Source organism: Physella acuta, unplaced genomic scaffold (assembly GCF_028476545.2).
Source record: "Physella acuta isolate Inbredline_101_S28 unplaced genomic scaffold, ASM2847654v3 ptg000562l, whole genome shotgun sequence".
NCBI lineage: Eukaryota > Metazoa > Mollusca > Gastropoda > Physidae > Physella > Physella acuta.
Window position 1 is genome coordinate 2,390,842 of NW_026732081.1, and position 20,758 is coordinate 2,411,599.

Here is a 20,758-nt window from a genome sequence, read left to right on the forward strand (position 1 = left end):
AAATAAGTTGTGAACTAAAGATTTAACACAGCAAGATCATTATTTTGAATTATGAATAAGTAGCTCAGAGCTTCATATAGTACCAGATATCTAAATAAAGGGTGTTACCTAAGTTATATTATTACTTACTAAGATTTTAAAATGCAGATAAAACAAGGATCCCAAATTTAAGTTAAATGGTTACTTATTACTAAAACTATAAACTAAAATGTTACTTAAAGAAATACATGTTTTTAGTATAGTTTCCTGTTAATCTAGGCCAAAGGGAACAACAGTTATTTTGATACTTTTTAGTCATTCAGAGAAAAAGTTTTAAAATCCTTACCAGTAGTTAAATTGTTTTATTTTCACTGAAATTTTTTACAAATACTTGCAATTTGAATACAAAAGTGGTCAGGACAAAATTCTGTTATGTGAGTTTTTCTGTAGGGGGAGGGTGGAATTCAAATAAATGAGCAACTATATTCCAGTTCCAAAAATTCTTTTTTGGTCTTTAACAGGAATATTTTCTTACTGACATTGTCTTTGCAATTTAAATTTAAAAGCGAAAAAAAAAACAACTAAGAATAAATGTAGTGAAATGAGTAAAAATTCTTTATTAAGTGGACACCTGCTTGTAACATGTGGAATGAAATTGTCACTTCTTTAATGCATAATTTACAGTGCTGAATCAATGAGAATGCACACACAACTTGAAACAAAAATATGATGGGTGCCATGTGGACATAGCTGTTAAAAAAGTATTTTCCTATCACCTGAAGCACAAAGGCTGTAGCTAAAATTTTTGTGTGAAATGAACTGAATTTGATTTTCGTGCGGAAAGAAAGTTTAGTACTAGGTTCTGGACATTTTTGTAAAGGCACAATAATGAATATGTACACAAGAATTGAATTAATTAATTACAGTAACTATTAGAAGCACAACATGGAACACAATTTGTAAAATAAAACTATCAGCAAATCAGAAGTTACCTTCGGTAGACTGAAACATCTCGGCCAAGGTATAGAACTATTAGTAAGCCAAACAGAACTAGACATATTTTTTAAAATGTCCAATAAAGTAAGGGATGTTCATGATAAGAAGCTTCACCAGCATTGACAATAAAGGCTGACTTACTTATAATGCTTAAGGTTTCAGATAAAGAGCACAGCTTGTATAAATAAATGTTTTTCTATTAGGCCTACAGAGGCATCTGGTATGTCATTATGTGTAGGCAGGTACTGCATGGTCACTTTACCCCAATGAAGCAGTTGCTGATGAATGTACACTCAACATGAAAGTACAAAAACTAACCAAGTTTCAGATCAATTCAATGATAATTGGTCCACAAGTTTCTCAACAGTTACAGAACAGAAAAAACCAACAAAATAAGGAAAGCTACATTGTTGATACAATTTTATATCACAATTTGAATGACAATAAAAAGACCAGAAATCACCAGTAAAGAGTTGTAACACAAACTCCAACATATTTAATATACATCTTTTAACAAACATGGTTATCAAGTTTCAATGATGGACAGATGCCTAGCCTTGATGGAAAATGTGGATTTCTAAGGCTAGGAAGTGGTTGCTTATTTTTTTTTCTATCACTAGTCAGAGGTAACAAGCCTATCAAAATAAGTTGTATGTAACTAAATTACTCAAATTACTGTACATATGGTACTCATTTCATGGATACTGTAAGTATGAATCATAGAGTCCTTATTGTGTATAAATAAATTTTTTTTAGCAAAACTGTGCTAGTATTGGTGTTTATATAATCTATTTTATATAGTTTTTAAAATTACAAGAAATTATAAACACTGATGTTAGGGAAATTGAATAAAAAACCAAATAGTTTTTTTTTTGTAAATAGATCATGAGAACATTATCAGCTAGGATCACAATCACCATTATTGTTTAAGATATCTGATTATAGCCACCTAATCCCAACCATTCATTACATGAAAAACATTGATAAGAGGTAATATTTTTGTGACATTAACTTCATACTTAGATTCTAAAATATTGATTGAAAGGGACAATTGAAAGGTTGTGATAAAAATTTACAGAATATCAAATTACATGCTAAACTTATAAATGATGACTTAAAATTTCAAATAATACTTGAATTTTAAAATGTTACTAGATTGGAAAAAAAAATCAACGGTCTTAGAATAAAAATAAATGCATTCACTCGTCAAAAGCATTTTGAATAAGAACTCCAACACTGAAGCAGTTAACATGTCTGTGTATGCTAGGAGAATCTAGCTATTTACTGCATTAACAAAAGGAGTGGATGAATAGTTTACAAGCAAAATTTGCTCACAGATAACTGTAGGGCGCAACAGAATAAAAATACCAAAAAAAAGACACAAAAGTTTTCCCAGTCCTGGCTGGTGACATTCAGTCTCACTCATCATGGCAGGTTCTTCATAAATTAAGTTAAAATATATATCCTTGTCATGTACATAACACTTCCAGCATGTCATTAACTCTTTGTACCTGCTTTCACTTTACAAACTATCACTAAACCAGTTACACTTTTGAAGAAATTGTGTCTTAATCTTACACATCAATTTCTTACGAAACTAGTTTAAAGATGATACATTGGTTCAACATTAAAAAGCAGATACAAGACGCAGAATCTCAGCACCAAGAGAAGAAAGGAGCTTTATGTTGGAAACTCTGAGTAAAGACTTCACTATCTGCTCGTGTCCGGCCCACCGCTGACTTGTTGCGCTCCACAGTGACCACAGGCATCTGTACCAGCTGGACAGGAGATCTACCATCTTTTAATGCCTGGGTTAGGTTCAGGATCTAGACAACCAACAGCAGACAGTTTATACTCAATGGTGAGGTCTAGTCAATCAGATTTTATACCAACACAAATAAAGTGCATGCAGGTTATTTAATATCTATTAACAGATGAGAATAATCTGTTTTTTTAGCCTGGTGAATGGTGATGTTTAGTGAGTAGGATTTAAATTAACAAAGATGTGAGTCTTGTAAATTGAATTTACTTAGCATAAAGCAAATTGAATTAAAATAAAACATACCTGGCCTCTCATTACAGACATTTGTCTTTCAAAAGTATGCCGATCAAATCCTTTATCATTCTGAAATCAATAGTTAATATTGCTAAAACTTATAGTTAAACAGATTTTAAATCTATATTTATTTACAAATGTATAAGATCCTGATATTGTAAGCAATATTTTTAGTTTCTTAGCCCTTTACCGGCCTTTATGCTCAAAATTTTTTTTAAACATGCTGTACTGACCACTGCAACTGGGATAAATTTTTTTTTATGATAGAGCAAGTTTTGTGATTTCTTTTTTTCAATAAATAAGTATTAATTTTTAATGATTTCTTGAGGATTAAGGTATAACAGAAAAAACAAAACAAAACAATTAAATAAGTAAATTACTGGCTGCTCATAAAAATTAGAATGTATTAGACTTTTTTACTTTCTCGTATATACGAAGTATAGAGAAAGTCTTGTAATCGTGCAAAAAATAAGAAAATAGAGATTTTTACAAATCTCGACGTTTTACACCTCACTGATACGGAAAAACATAATTTTGCAATCTTGTCCGTATGTCTCTGTGTGTGTGTCTGTGTGTAAACACGATAACTTGAGTACCGTTACAGCTAGGTTGATGAAATTTCATATATAAGTATTTTATCAAAATCGTAGATCCTGATCAACTTTTGAACGACTTCCGATAACCGGTACTTTTTCTACTTTGAATTTTTCAAAAGCCTATAACTTGACTACTATTTCAGATAGATAAATGAAATTTCACATGTAAGTAAAAGATCTAATTCTCAGGGATGTGACCAGACCAGGAAAAAAAATTAGGAAATTTTCTTCGGATAATAACTCAATATGTTTTATCTACTTTTTATCGCGGTTAAGCAGCTTCATACTGTTACTGTACTAATTAATTGTTTAATGAAGTTAATATTTTAAATACAAGAAGTTTATGTTACTCTAAAATAACACTGAAAGTCTTGTCTAATTGCAATTTAATGTTTACCTTATAAACAACTTTTTAAAAATTACAATGTAACAAAAGTAGCAATTAAGTTTTATTTTACCATTATCATTAAGCTAATTTAAACTGTACTAATCTAGTGTAGATTCTAGATGTACTCCTGTTTTTAATTTTTAAATAGGGGGCCTAATGCCTAATATATATTCTTTTAAAGATTGGATTGGTAAAAATATTTGTCTTCAACTGTAAAGAGCCTAGATTAAGATTAGTTACAATTTGAAAGTATTAGGTTCATGTGATGGAAAAATGAAATGGATCAGGTTAGCTAAAATTAGATAGGGTCTGGCGTGTGAACCAAAGTAAATCATAATGATAACCAAGCCACATTGATATTTATGTTTTTTTGGAATAGATGTAAATTGTTAGGGGTCATCCACGTATTTTTTTTGACGATATTTACCTCCCCTCTCTCCTACAAAATCCAGACTCCCCCACCCCCATAATGACGTCACACCTCAGCCAACAAATGCTCCTCCACCCCCCTCCTCGAATTGAATTTTTTTAAACCGATCTTTTTCTAAAATATTGACTGAGGGTCGACCAACATAGGGTAATTTATTCAATTTCTATTACAATGTTTTACAACAGTTTTCCAAAACGCGTAATAGCGGCTAAAATGCAGTTGTTTCTAACATTACTTTTTTAAAATACAAAAATATTAAAATATGACGAGTGTGACGTTATTTATGGAAGACCCCTTACTAAAAATTTAAAAACAGTCTGTACGTATTTTTTCTTCCACAAACAAGACACGATCGTAGTCACGTTGAGTTTATAATTTTAATTTTTTTTTTAATCTGTAGGTCTACGAAACATGTATTGCAGGAACAGCTATTTGAAATTGACTGTGACGTCATTTTTTTTTCCACAAGCAGTACCGAACACGTACTTGGGGTCACGGTGAGGTCACAAGAGCCACCGTTACTACGAGATGGGGCGGGTTAGTCTAGTCCTCGTAGTCACCTTTTGCAAGGATATTAATTTGAGATTGCGAAATAAAATAGAATCAGAGAGAAACTCTAGATTTAGGCGTGTTAAAATACCGATAGGTAAATTAGGCTATATCGATAGCTAGATTACCAGGCTTAAGAGATGTAAGTTTTAATTGAATAGCTGCATTATTTTAGATTACCTTTTCCGTGTTTTTGTTAAATAGTTAACTGAAAATATCAGCGGAAAATTTGGACTAAAAAAGTGTACTTTGAAAAATTCGAAAGTCCGCCGAAATTCCGAATCTACATTTAATCTTGATCTAGCACCGTCAGACCTAGCGCAATCGACCAATCGAAAAGAAATGCGCATATTCGAGTGTCCGTTTGACCTAAGTACAGTAGTTGTCGATTTAAATTTAAATACGAATAAGTGGAATGAGCATGTCGGCCCTTTCCGTAGAAGACATTTCCGTTTTTTTCCCCTAATTTTTAAAACTTCGTAAAAAAATCGTCAAAAATTGAAAGTCGGCGGGAAAATTCGGCGAAAATTAAATCAGCGGAGGAAAATCGCAACTGAAACGGAAAAATCGGATTTCCGCTAAAATTCGGAAAAGTCACATCCCTGAATTCTCTACCTTCTGTCAAATTTTGAGAAATTTCCGTTGACCGGAAGTACAAATAATATTGTGCACTATTATGCACATTTTGTTTTGGCGTTCGCTTGGTGAACTATTCTTTTTTCTATGAGATTCTATTCTATTTTTAAAAGTTTAGGTAATTAAAAATCATGTCTATATTCCAAGTTATATAAGAATATTCGAGAAAGTTTAGGGGAGATCACTCCCGGTTTATTGGGTTTTGTCTTTAAGGATCTTATTTAAAAAAAAAAGTAATAGTTTTAATGCAAATAACCTGTAAAATAAAATGATAAATATATCTTACTTTAAATAAATCATACAGGTCATCACAAAGATCTTGAACAAAATTCATATCTGAAAGCTGGGCCAAGAGAAGGTCCTGTATTTCCTGAGAGAATGGGACTTTTGCTTGGGGAAGCCACGCCCAATGGTATGGATCTGTGAATGAACACAAGAGCCTATCTTAATGAGAATTTTGTTTGGGAGAAGGAGGATTTTGTCCAAACAAGAGGTTAAATGAATGACTTACAAGCTCTCCATTCATCTGGGTGTTTAAAGGGAAAAGCAAGTCCATTATCAATAGCAGCAACAGAGATTTCTGGGTTCTCTACCATGCTCCAATCAGAGTCCTAAACAAAACAATGGAAACATTGATATAAGAAACATGACATAGGGCTATCTTCATACAACATATGATTTTATAAACTCCAGGGACTGTTCCCTCCTTAAATGTAAATTAAATACCCTTTCAAACTTTACTGTCCATAAGTAGAGTTCATCTGTTTCAGTTGCCTCAGCATATGAAGTGAGTGTGATCAGAACTGAGTCCTGCTGCCTTTACTTTCCCTAACACGAGTGAGGTACCCACCAGAGCTGAGTGGACTCAGTGTCCTCTTGCGGACTCAAGCCCAAGATCCGAAACATTTGGGTTAGCAGTTGACCCTCTACCATTAGACGACACTGTCCCTACTTACATGTACTTATAACATAATAGAAACATTTGGGTTAGCAGTTGACCCTCTACCATTAGACGACACTGTCCCTACTTACATGTACTTATAACATAATAGAAACATTTGGGTTAGCAGTTGACCCTCTACCATTAGACGACACTGTCCCTACTTACATGTACTTATAACATTATAGTATATGTTATTATAATCCTACAACTGTGTTACACTGTAACTTCCCAATAACTGTGTTACACTGTTATGTGCCACCTTCGTAATGTCATACCATACACCCTGTGGTGTTGGATCATACGTACCTCACCATCAATATGAGCAGAACTTTGTGGTTTGGCAGAGGCTGGTTCATACTTTATCAACCAATTGTCATTTCCTCTATCTGAATTTGGAGTAGACAAATAAATCAGTAACATCTTTTTGCAAGATACAAGGACACACACTAACCTAATCGTTGGCAAGATGAGCACTAGTTACCTGTGTTACAAATGATATAATCCAGTACACAACACATTCAAATAAATGCTAGTTACCTGTGTTACAAAATGCTAGTTACCTGTGTTACAAATTATATAATCCAGTACAACACATTGAAATAAATGCTAGTTACCTGTGTTACAAAATGATATAATCCAGTACACAACACATTCAAATAAATGCTAGTTACCTGTGTTACAAAATGATATAATCCAGTACAACAACACATTCGAATAAATGCTAGTTACCTGTGTTACAAAATGCTAGTTACCTGCGTTACAAATTATATAATCCAGTACAACACATTCAAATAAATGCTAGTTACCTGTGTTACGAATTATATAATCCAGTACAACAACACGTTCAAATAAATGCTGAAACTTTTTTGCTGAAGATTCTGGCAGTGCTTCATTATCAAATCTCCGCAACCAATAGTCTGCGTCTTTATAGCCATTCACAAATAACTGGAAAGACCCGGTCTATAGACAAAAGAAAAAGATGTTCATGTAGGACACATTAACTAGATAGTTTTACAGATAAAAGAAGTTGAACACTTGATAGTAGTGTTAACTATACATTTAGTTAACAGAAAACAAATATTACAGTAAGTCTATTAGTATTCACTAGCCATGGGTACCTGTTTCACATGAATTATAGGCCTACATATTATAGGCTTTTTAATGTTATACTTGTTTGGAAAAAATAATTTATAAAATAGTCATTGGTCAAAATGCAATGTTCTTTACTACATGTTGAACAATATTAGTGACAAAGCAAAGAAATAAATAAATAGCTAAAAATCTGACACATTTAAAATAACATAGGCTACCAATACCTATTAGAAAAATTAAAACCAATTAGATTTTATATACATTATTAGTTGACACAACACCATATTAAATGCACACACTGATTAAGGAGACTTAAATGATTCCGATAAAAATCCGGCTGTTAAATAGCATTTATCGTTTTTTTATTAGTTTTTTTGGTATTAGTTTTGGCCAAGAAAAGTGTACACATTTCATAATGTATGTCTTGATACGTAGATTTATAGAATCTAGATCTAAATCAAATTTGAATGAAATGGTTCATTTCTTCCTATTCTAAAATTGGGAAGATAACACCATTCGTGTTGTGTACTTTCTGTAGTTTAAACATGTGACTTGTGACGTCATAGATTATTGCGGTCTTGTCACAACCAGAAACACTTTTCCGGGTGGAAAAATTTAAAGTATGTTTTTACATTCGAATATGCTTTTATTTATATTTTCCTTCTTTAAATATAATTTAGTTTATACAATTAAAAAAACCAACATATTAACTTCAACTAAAGTCCCTATCTTTAAGTTCTCCATATATTGCTGAACATCCTGAACTCAAAGCCTGCAGGGAGAGAGGGGGAGAGTGAGAAGTGCGCAAATGGGCTATTATGAATCATGGATATGAGGATTCAACTTTAAAAAAACATGCAAGTTACTTAAGCTTGAATATGGGAAATTATTTTCAGTACCATAAAAGGATTTCTAAACAAAAATTACTAAGAGTGCGTATTGACAAGACTTAATAAAAGCAAGAAGGATAACTTTAAACATTTTGAAAATCAACCCCTCATTACTTACTGTGATAGAAGATTAATGGAAAAAATATTAGCAAACAAACACAAAAATTGACAAATTTAGAGTCAAATGTTAGAAAAAAGTGACAAAATATTGAAGCTTTTCTACAATTAAAGGACACATTTATGATCAAACCTTTGGTGGTAATCCAATTCTGTTGAAATGTTTTCCAACCCTTGGCACTTTGTTATAAATATTCCTCTTAGTTCTTGCCTTGGCCCTATCGATTGCACTGTAGTTAAATGTTTCACTTGCTAACCGGACCACCTGAAATACATTAAACACACAATAAACCTCAGAAATTTACTTTTAAAAATTTCATTATGCTCCATTAAAGCAAATACAATTCCAGAGTTTAGCTTTCAAATGAAAAGTCAAGAGTATAGATAAAGATATTTTTATGTATGGTGCAATACATGGAAGACAAATAACAGTAAAACTAAAATACTTATATTCGGGGTACGTGTTATATCAGGTGTATTATGAGGAAATGACAAACCTTGGTGTTTGGTACAACGTTAAGACCTAACTTCTGGTCCACTAAGCTAGCCCCAGCTTCAGACAGATAACCCTGATTGGGAACAAGACAACTCCTTCCAAAACAACACGGACAACAAAGTTTATGCATCCACTTTGTCCACTTTGGGTTGAGCTGACCATAGGGTTCTTCATCTTTTGGCTTAAAAACTGCTACTATTTTCTGGAAAGGAAGAAAAAAAATTCTATCTTTGTAAATTATATTTAACAGTCTGTAGCTGTACGCTACTTGCTATTTTGTATATAAATATATATTCTCATGTTGTAACACCATAAAAGTGTTAATAAAAAATAATTTCACTCCCACGGTATGAATTTTCGTTGACATGAAGTTTTCTTTAAGATGATAAAGAACTTAGATAAACAAAAGACTGCAAAACAAAAGAATCTGAATAAAACATGATAGATTAATTTTTTAACAGTGTGGTAAGAATTGATTAGTTAACACATTTTCTCACAATTTTCAAGTGTGCGCTTTGTTCTTTATTTCTATCGATATATCAAATCAATATTTACCACAAATAAAACTTTTAATCTGCATAGACTTTACATAATAAACACTACCAAAATCTTAAACACAACACAAAAACTTCTTGTACCTGTTCTCGGTCTCGAACAAAATAGCAACCACTTGTTCCTTTAGCGCTAAGAATAGGCTGGATACCGTGTTCTATAGCGAGTTCAACCTCTCTGACAACACCAGCAAATATGGGATCTTTGGGAAAATTATTGTAACTCACAGGCCCACTTATTGATTCATAATCTCCAAAATTTCTGGTTTGTGAAGATGTGGAATGGGTAGGCACACTGTCCACTGATCCAGTATGTAAATCTTCAGTGTCGGGTGCTTTGTCAACCATCATTGTATTTGTAATGCACAGACCCTGTCACTATGTTTGTTTTAACTGATGGCATGTCTAAGGACTTTTAAATGTCTTCACTCCTCATCCAGCTTTTTATTTTGAAAAGAATAATTTTTAATATTGAAACAGATCCTAATCTTTTAGTACAATAGAAACATAATTAGGTCTATATCAAACCATTTATAAATAGCTACTGACTGTCTTAATTTTTAGTAGATCAAAATAAATATATGTCACACCTAGTTTTACACAGATATAAATAAATGTTTTATCACATATCACTTTAATTTAGAGGTTATCTAGTTTAATATTTACCAAATACCCTAAAAATATTTAAATTACAATAACCTAACATTATTTATTCAATACAAAAACCCAATTATAGATAAACTCTTATGCCTGGAAATGTTCCTATCTAAATGGTATAATGTATAAATGGAAAAAAGCCCTACTTTAAAAATAACAAAATCTACATACATTAACTAAGTAGTCTTATTAAGTTAATAGGCCAAAGATTATTAGAAAGATAAGATATGCAGCAACCATATGGGGCTCAATGATTAACATTTTGTTGTTCTTCTATATTATTAATGGAGAATAGATGCCCCTATAGCATTTGAAACAGTTTTTTAACCAATAAGTACCAGAGAATTTAAGGAATAAAAAAGGAATCTGGAAAAATAAAACAATGACTTATCAGTAGGCCTAAATTTACTAAGATTTTTCCTGAGTGTTAAGCCTATCTTTAGACACAAATTTTGTAAAACCTAGAGCTGTTGGTATTTTTTGAACAAATATGGCTAGGACTATAAATAAAAAGTGTGTTTAAAAGTATATGTACACTAATGTGGTAAAAAGTCTCTGTACACTTGCGTGGTAAAAAGTCTCTGATGTACACTTATGTGTTAAAAACTCTTGGCACACTTATACTGGGGTTATTGTTAAAAACCAACAATTAATTGTATGAGTTAGGCCCTTTTATTTGTTTAGTTAATTTATTTATAATTTGAAGGAGATAGGCCCTATAATTATAAATTATAAATATTAGGCCAATATTGTTGAAACTCAAAACATACATAAGACAAAAAAAAACATTTAGCTGATTTAGCCTATAGGCCCTAGAGCCTAATATTTATTTTAGGTCGAATAATACTAATAGAAGATCTTGATTAGCAGAGTTATAATAGGCCTAATTAGTAATTAGGCTCCTAAATAAATAAGTTATTGATCAATATTCAATAGGCTTACTTCAATTAATGTACTGTAAAAATAAGATTAAACTACTAGATCTAAGTAATTAAACAAACAGTAGACGTACACCTCAATCAAATTAATTAATAGGCCCTAAAATAAAAGATTTATGTGTAATGTACTAATGTATGTAGGCCTAGGCCTCAGGTTACTTAAAAAGTTAGACTAGGCCGACTAGGCAAGATCATTACATTTGGCCTACATCTAGTCCTAGAATCTATAAATTCGGGAAAATTAGATCTATTTTTTTACGGCTAATGAAAACGTCCAATGACAAAATGAAAGTTTTTCTTGTTCTAAAAATAAAGATAGTCCAGTAGCCTAATGAATCTATTCAAATAATCAGATCTCTAGATCTAGATCTAGAAAGTGAGTACGGAAACACGACTGAGCTTGTCCTTACTTCTACACAACACAGAAATTAATTGAACACCTGCTATCGGCTTAGCTATAAGCTTGTGGTAACAGATGTTTATGATGGTATGTGTAGTCTGTCGGTGAGCATTAACGATTCACAGTGCGCGAATATAAATAGCCTACGACAACACAATGATGGTTCGTCGGCGACAGGAAGTGTGTCGTGTAAAGTATTTTTTATTTTAATTCTGTTGCCGTCATCGACAATGTCAGAGTTCAAAGGTCTTAAGGGGAAACAACAGGTAAAAACATTTGTATCTAATACTAAATAACTAAATAGCCTCCCTTGGTTAAATATTCTTTTCTCACATTGATTTTTAAGCAAAAGTTAAAATAAAAAAAAAAACGTACTCAACATGCTTAAGGAGCTGTCTTAAAAAAGTTAACATTTACATTTTAATTAGGTTGAATAAAACCCACTTTTATAATACTAAAATTTTAAATGCACTATAAAAGTAAGAAAATAATACATTTATATTTCTTGCTTCAGATAACTAAAATTTAAAATATGTTATAAATTTCTATGCTTATATTTTTTAAAGAAATTTTTTTTTCTTCAAAAAATGGTTTCAAAAATGTATTCTTTTGGTATTCAAAAGCTTGTTATTAAGAGTTTTTTTTATTATGTGTTCATTTTTACTATTATTATTTGGTATATCAGAAGTTTTTTTTAGTTGACAGTTTTAGAAAATTTAGCAGCATTTTTTAATTCTTTTCATTCCTTTTGTACTTAATTGCTTTAAATATTTGTATTAAATTCAATCAGACCTGCAGATAACAAGATGTTAATTCTAAATGACAATTATCTGTCTCTTATTAGCAGTTGTTTTGACACAAGAACATTGAAGTAACATTACTAAATATCAGCTCACCAGACAAACTGCTATCTACTAACTTACCTAATTATAACTTAGAAACACGTTTTTTGTGATGTAATGTATACAAATAGGCAACATTGAGTTCAAGACTTGATAAGAAATATTATGACCTAAGAACAAGCTTGTAAAAAAATCAATCTTCAATCATGCACACTTGATAATAACAATAACTTTTAAAAAATATACAATTAGCGTCACCTTTAAATTTAAACAGCACATAAATACTACAAACAGTTGTATTTCACTTATAGTGCGTCCATGTTTATAATTGAAAAAGATATGACAGTACCAATAACTACTTTAACAAAGTCAAGTCATAGCAGTCATTGGGGCACCTTTCTTTTGGAACCTTGGCGTATAAAACTGATAGTGTGGTCAGTTTCATGCTGTGCCAACTTACTTACACTAAATTGAGTTAGGTACCCGTCAGAGTTGGGTGAATTCAAGGTTGACTTAGGGAACTGAAACTAAGACTTTCTGGTTAGCAATTGTACTCAACCATCACCAACACCTATTGTAAGAAATCTAGTCCTGACAGCTCTGATTGGCACTTGACTTGCTTATGGGGAAAGCAAAAGTGGCTGAACATTGTGCTGGCCACAGAAATACCTTTACATGTCAAGGTCAAAAACATGAACTCTACTTCCTCTGCCCAGTAGTAGCTTAATCTAAAGAGGAGCTTTGCTTACTTACTCATGTTCTTGCCCAGTAGTAGCTTAATCTAAAGAGGAGCTTTGCTTACTTACTCATGTTCTGGACTAAATACTTGGAACATTTTAAAATTATCAGCTCTAACTTCTCAATATAAACCAGTGGCTAATTAATTTTACTTGAAATTGAATTTACTTCCAGTCAAATTTGCAGTCTGCCTACCTTAACTTATAAAAGAAAATTAAACAAGAATGTCAAGACAAAAATGCTATGGTTTAACAGCTGCATAAATTATGCAGATAAGCTGAATACATTATAAATGCTGACTAAGAAAATCAGAGCATAAAATTATATGTTCAAATAAATCTTTCATTCAACATATGAAGAGGTACATTACTTAAGCTATCCTCACATATCTTTACAGAAATACATAAACTGACTAAACATGACCCAGCAAAACAGTATCAATATTCTTATGAGTGCAATTTAAATCAAGCTTATCAAAATAAGTTGTCTTTAACATATGTAAAACTATAAAGAGGTAACGCTAATATCTAAACTTAATGATACTTAATCCATCATCAGTCAATTTAATGGTTTTGGATACTTAACGTTGTAAAATGATAGTAACTTAATAAAAAGCAGATATACCAGTAAGCTGTAACATTATAGAACCAAATATGACATACCCATGAATTTTGTTAATATAATGAGGCTACAGAAATGGGTTAACTCTTTGCCCAGTTGAGTGTCAGAACAAGGGATTTAATTCTCTTTTTTACACTATGTTTTTGCTAAATGTGGATAAATCCCACCATTTCAATAATCTATAACTGTGACTAGCAATAGACATAATGGCTTTCTGGTGTTACATCATCATAAAAAATATAATGTAGAATTCACCACACTGATGGAGGTGTTGTTATACATCCATTTTTAGAAATAATGTCATCATTATCAGCAGTATGCTCTAGATGACTAATAAGTTTGTGTTAATTAAATTAAAATAAGATAACTTTTTAATACCATTTCAAAATTAGTCTTATGTTCAATTATGTCTTATGTCATGACCTTGGCAATTGTCCAGTATTCTATGTGGGATTGTTGGAGTTGACATATAGCCTACCATGCATTTTAACAATTACAGTAATTTATGCCCGTTTTTTGTGTCTGATTATGCAACACAATAAATTGATTCTGAAATGCTGATATACATTGTTCTTCAACAAAGACTAATTAGTAATTGTCATATCAATTGTGAGACGTACGACACATTTTTAATTTAATTACAATTATGTCACAAATAAAATAAGCAGCAACAGATCAAGTCTGACTAGTCTGTCTGGCTTTGTAATAATATAATGCTATCAAGCACTAAATGTCATACATAGCCGAGAATCTTCAAAATATTATGAACTCAATATTTAAGCACCTAATAAATAAGCTATAGTCTCAAATTTTGAAGTTTAGCAAATAAGAAATGGATCCCGTAATCTTTGGTATTGTTTATATTAAAAATTAGATTACTATAAAATGTAGTGAGAAGCTTTATTGGTTAATAACAATGATTTCTGTAGGTAACGCCTCCTATTGAACAATAACTTTCTTTCATAAATATTACTTATTAAATTATGATTTAAACACGAAATCTTTATATTAATCAGACACATTAAATATTAACCTTGCAATAAAACTAATTGTTTATCTAGCCTTAGTCTTGTGTAGTTCTGGATACAGTTACATGTGCATGTACCCCCAACACAATCTTCCATGTGTCTAGGCCAGTGTTGGGTTAGGGATTATTCTTAAATCATTTTTGTAGACTGAATCTTCTACTTTTATTTGTATTCAAAACAGAATTTCTCAATAAAAGTATTGTAATGCTTTATTTTCTTTCGGCAATAACTTCAACCATATATTCATTGGCTTTTTCTACTAGGTTAAAAAATATCAATTTACAATTACAATAGGATATCCTTGACAAATTTTCCAGTTCAAGACTATAAAAGTAATTCATTATTTTCTATTCTAAGCTAAAAAAAATCTGATTATAGGCATTGTCTTTATTTTGCCACATATTTAGAAGTTATTGAATCAGTATAAATAATAGATGATATGGGAAGGTATGGCCAGTTAGAGCACCAGAACCAACAAGTCAGTAAGACATCCTTATGATCATTTGAGTCTAGGCAGTTCTGATGGGTACATGACTCAATTTTGGAAGAGTAAAGGTGACAGGACATAATGACAATGTTGAGGTAACAGTATCAAGTAAACTGTACTTCACTGTCCCATGGGCCGATTTGTTTGAAAGGGTAAATTTATTTTTTGCTATAAATAATATAAACACTTTGAGATGAAAATGTTGTATGGAAATCATTTAATAAAAAACATTAAATATAATTTAAAAAGAAACAATGAATTAGGCATATGGCCTACTATTTTTTTAAGATGATTTATTTTAGGCCCTAAACCATTCATTTAGTTTTTTGATGACTTACGTAGGTTGTATATGATTTGCAATGAAATAAGTTAAATTAGGAAATGAAACAAGTTGCAATAAAAGTTGGTTCCACCTCCCCAAAGCATCCACCAAAGGCAACTTTTGTAGGTCTATATGGGAACTGGAAGAATGGCAAGAGTTTAGATGTGAGAAAAGGGTATGATTTAAAATGTGTTAGGGTGGGAATTGCATAATAAATTGTAGAATTTTATCCTAATGTGTTTTTATTTTCTTAATTTACTTAAGTTTGCTAAATGCTTTAACATCCGGCCTACTAAAATTAAAAAGAGAAAAATTTGGTCTGGTAATCTCACGATATATTGTCGGTTGTTGTACCAAAAAGGTACAGCAATAAAATAAACAGTAAGACTATGGTGTAGTCTGTCACTCTGTTCAGGAAACTACAGGAAGTACTGTAAACCATATTTTATTTGGCACCATATTTTCCAAAATTTGGATAGATTGACTTTAGTTGGAATTTAAATACTGTTTAGCTAATTATTTTGTGTTGCTAATTATTTTTACGTGCATGTGCTAATTATAGCTGCTACTAAACATTGTTCTAGTTGTCCTCACCACTTTAGTATTAGTAAATCTAATCATGTCATTTTACTAGATTTCTAGGCCTAGATTTAGTTGTCGCAAATCTTCTGCAAGTTTTTATTTCCGTGTTTAAAAAAAAACAAAAACAGGCCTACTATGCTTGAAATCATTATTAACATTTAGATCTAGGCTTAGATCTACTAGGCCAAATTTTTGCTGTCTGTCAATTAAACTTAAAATGAAGTTAAAACATTAATGTAATACTCCGACTCAACTTATTATTCAACTGTCAAATATTCACTATTGAATGTTTACAAAACTCAACAAACATTACAGGATAATTTGCATCACTACATCGTGAGATTACCAAAAGCAAATTGAGGAAGTAGGTAAGTGTTGTGTTAAGAATCATGGGGTGGTCGGGAGTTTTTGAAGGTGGGGTGAAACAGGAGTGGGAGAGTGGTTTGTCACATTGTGTTGAGTAGTCGACAGATTTCCACTAGGAAACTTGCTCATTTTTCCTTATACTTGATCTAGTAAATTATACTTACTAGTTCTAGATCTATAACTTATTCAAAATAAAACTTACCCCTTCTACATTTTTTACAAAATAGCTTCCACTTGAACCTTGAAAAATTCTTTCTGGAAAGACATTGGCCTCAATGGCTAATTCAGCTGCCAATACTGTTTCTTCAAATTGAGGATCCTCTGGAAATGAATTCCATTCAGTTGAGTGTTCAAAATCAGACCTGGGTCCTAGAAGTGGTGAATTTTCTTTGAATCCTTGACCACTTCCCCTGGTAGGAGATCTCGGAGTCCTATGAGTTTCTGGTTTAAAATTACTGTGATTGCTACTTTGAGGAGCGAAAGCAACGTGAACTTCGCTAGCGAGCTGATAAGAATCAGACGACGTCCCTGGGACGTTGATTTGGTTCCCTCCACTGCTGCTACTCACCACAGTCGCGTTATTTACATTTTCATTGTTGGACCCGATTTCATTGAACGTGAAATGTTGTTGCTCAACAACTTCATCTAAACTAATATTCATCATATTTATTTAAAATTAGACCCTCTATATTGTCTGGCTAGATCTATTGTACGTGATAAATTTAAATGTCATAAAAAATTAACAAAAGCTTGATAAAAAGTTTATTATAAAATTGACACATCACTTTTATTGTGTGGGATAATCGACTCACTCAACATTCGCCATATCTAGTCGGTCACGAGAATAAAGGTCATTTCCGCTAATATTATCAGAGGCGTATCTAGGCCTATCATGCAACTGCGCACACCCCTTTCCCTACAAACATTAAACCATTGTCTTACATAAATGAAGTCACGCTATTTACAAAAATTTTGTAGATCTATGTGCTATTTTGTATGACAAAGTAGAGGTTAAGAAAGTATGCATTTTAAAAATGCTGCGATCTAAGTATAAATGAAACTGTATTATTACTCATTTTAATATGGAAAAAAAGTGTTATTTTGATTTAATATGCGTGATCATGTACCAAATAATAGCATCGACCGACCGTTGTCAAGTAATTAGGGTTCCTTTCAGGCATTTTTTTCGTTGGGGTGGGTGCAAGAATTATAATTCGAGTTTCTTTAATGTAAAAAAAAAAATGACGACATATTTATTGGATCTTGTTGGGGCGCGGGTTTGTCAACACTACTGTGTGAAAACCTTGAGTGGTATGTTGATAACCCTCTGCAAGGTTAGGTAAAACTTTCCTCGGCGACCGCCTCAGTGGCTTGAGAAGTGCTCGTCGGAGCCATCGTTTGCAACCTTGCGGCGCCAAAACGGTCAATGACAAAACGGTCCCGCCAGTACGACCCCCCCCCCCAAAAAAAAACAACCCCAACATAAGAAACCTGTCAAATCGACCCCGTCAAAAGGGCCAGCGACAAATGGACCCCGTCATATAGGTTCACGGCAAATATGCTCCCGTCATTTAGACCCGACAAATAGGCTCCCGTTATATAAGCTCCCGATGAAAGGGCCCCCGTTAATAAGGTTCCCAACAAATAGGCTCCCTTCAATAAGGATCCCGACAAATAGGTTCCCGTCATTTAGGCTCCCCCGAAATTTTTTTACCGCCCCCCCCCCCCCCCGAACGAAATGAAATTTATATAATTTGTATAAAAAATATATACTTTTAACAGTGTCCGCCCCCCCCCCCCCACGAAGAAAGTCTACCGCCCCCCCCTAAAAGTTCAAGTGCCCCCCCCCCCGAGAAAAAAGTCTGGAAGAAACACTGTTGTCAATACGGTTTCCGTAGAGACTAAGTCTCCCGGCGAAATGTCCTGATTGAATATTACACCATTAAGAATTAGCTTAGCCAATATCTTTAAATAATACAACGTCGCAGAGGCGTAGCGAGGGCGGGGGTGCGGACAGCACCGGGTGACGCCATTTAGGAGAGTGACACAAATGCAAAATAAGGCAACATGTACATAAGAAAAATGCTTTTTTGCCAGTTCCGTTAATAATTAATTAAAGTTTATCTTTTAAGTAGGAATCAACTATTATTACAATTGGGTAGGGGTGACACCATGACGTAAACGCGATAACTATAGAGAAAACAATGCTACACCGAACTGTATTATTAACAGACTAAAGATAAACATCGTTAATAGCCTATAATATATATATATATATATATATATATATATATATATATATATATATATATATATATATATATATATATATATATATATATATATATATATATATATATATATATATATATATATATATATATATATATATATATATATATATATATATATATATATATATATATATTACGGTCAAAGCCCGAATAGCGTCCAAAGCCCGCATTGGCCGGCCAATGTGCGCATTGGCCGGTTCTCTTGGCCAAAGCCCAAAGAACTTAGCACTATGGGTGTATTTTGTACATTGGCCGGCCAATGCGCGCACTGGCCTGGATGTCCTGGCCAATGTCCTATCTAGACTAAGTTGTGATCGCGTTTTCATTATTCTGGGTGCGGTTTCATTTTGAGTAACTTATTGTTTGGCTCTTGTTTGTATAGCATTCTATATGCAATGCGACATGGACTAAAAGGACCGTCTGATCAAAGACAGAAATACCAGAAGGCTGCCAAAATAGATAATCCAAATCCTAATGGAAAAGAATTTGTGAATCAAATTATTTCTGAACTAAAGAACTTGTGGCATGAACTTAAACTATTTCACAGAAAACCAAGGGATAGCCAAAGCCAATGTTCAGTAGAATGTGCCAACTAAGATGTTCAAAACATGATTACAAGGATGCAGACAAATGAATTAGCTTATTGGGATGAGAGTGTTAGCCAAGATGCTAACAAAATTTAAACAAGCTGAAGTGGGAGATACTTGTCGTATCCGTATTCCAGATGTTGACAAAGGTCGCGGTGATCCTCGAAGCGTCAGTGCATTTGTCATGAGCGTCGAGGGCGCTTTCTACAAGCTAGGAACGGAACATGGTGCATTTAAACAACTATATGCTAGACATGAGTTTTCAATTCTTTACGAAAAACTGCTCTCATTGTCGCCAGTTGGCCTTAGAAAAATCACTACGAACCATCGCATCTTCACAATCACTGACCGGCGGCCAAGGCTACATTTGCTGCAATTGCACAACCTAGTGCACAACAAATCGCTGCAAGCGAAAAAATAACAATGTAATTCTAAATAATAATCAACTAAGACTTAATTTTTATGATCCTTACGGTATAAAAAAACCAAAATCTGCTCATGATCTTCTAATTCGGACTTTGACCGGTCGTCCCTAGCCAGATGCTCTTCTAATTCGGACTGGCCGGTCCACCATGGTCAGGCCGCGGACTGGCCAGCCAAAGGCCGAAATCAAGAGCCATTTTAGACTGTGGCCGGTCCACCATGGCCAGTCCGCGGATTGGCCAACCAAAGGCCGAAATGAAGTAAAGTTTCGGAATTTGGCCGGTTAATGAGAGGCCATATTGGCCAATGCGCGCATTTGCCGACTTGGGGCTTTGACCGTCATATATATGTTACCGAGTCTATTTGCTTGTAGTGCCAAATGTTACCGATTTCACTGCTGACAGAGCCAAGTGTCACCGAGTGTATTTACTCGTGCTACCCTTGACCAGCACACAACATCGACCACAATATAGATACTCGGAAATGCAGGTTTACATTGATCTCTTTATTACATGAATCAAAAGAAATGCTCCACATAACAATGCAACAATGTTCCATAAGAATACAATGAACCAACTGACCCCCACTGTCCTCACTAGTCTTCACATAACAGAATGCACGTGTCCATAATTCCTATCCTCACATAACACACACGTCTACCCCGTTCAGTAACCAACTTGATACTGCCCCGGTTTCTCAACTCCAATACGTCGTCTTATATATCTCCCACGTACATGTAATAGTTTCCACGCGT

At 33.1% G+C, this 20,758-nt stretch overlaps 1 protein-coding gene across 3 annotated transcripts; it reads right to left on the reverse strand.

The window, feature by feature from the left end:
- Positions 1–573: 573 nt before the first annotated feature.
- LOC131946548 (phosphatidylinositol 4-kinase type 2-beta) lies at positions 574–17,530 on the reverse strand. 3 transcript variants are annotated; one of them, XM_059307396.1, is made up of 10 exons: positions 11,755–11,922; positions 9,807–10,159; positions 9,170–9,370; positions 8,806–8,937; positions 7,380–7,533; positions 6,880–6,959; positions 6,142–6,241; positions 5,917–6,050; positions 3,041–3,100; positions 574–2,801 (listed from the first exon to the last, which is right to left on the reverse strand). In XM_059307396.1, exons 2-10 carry the CDS (start codon positions 10,068–10,070, stop codon positions 2,631–2,633), a joined length of 1,296 nt encoding a protein of 431 aa, XP_059163379.1. In that variant the 5' UTR covers positions 10,071–10,159; positions 11,755–11,922; the 3' UTR covers positions 574–2,630. The 3 variants fall into 3 exon arrangements, with proteins under 3 accessions (XP_059163379.1, XP_059163380.1, XP_059163378.1); XM_059307397.1 differs by having other exon boundaries at positions 11,725–11,922; XM_059307395.1 differs by lacking the exons at positions 9,807–10,159; positions 11,755–11,922 and adding an exon at positions 16,903–17,530.
- Positions 17,531–20,758: the final 3,228 nt, after the last annotated feature.

Coding starts and splice junctions, on each gene's coding strand:
- LOC131946548 (XM_059307395.1), bottom strand. CDS start 17,364: ATGATGAATATTAGTTTAGATGAAGTTGTTGAGCAACAACATTTCACG. Junction 8,938..9,169: donor ACGTTGTACCAAACACCAAG/GTTTGTCATTTC, acceptor AATGTATTTCAG/GTGGTCCGGTTAGCAAGTGA. Junction 6,051..6,141: donor CCCAGATGAATGGAGAGCTT/GTAAGTCATTCA, acceptor GTTCATTCACAG/ATCCATACCATTGGGCGTGG.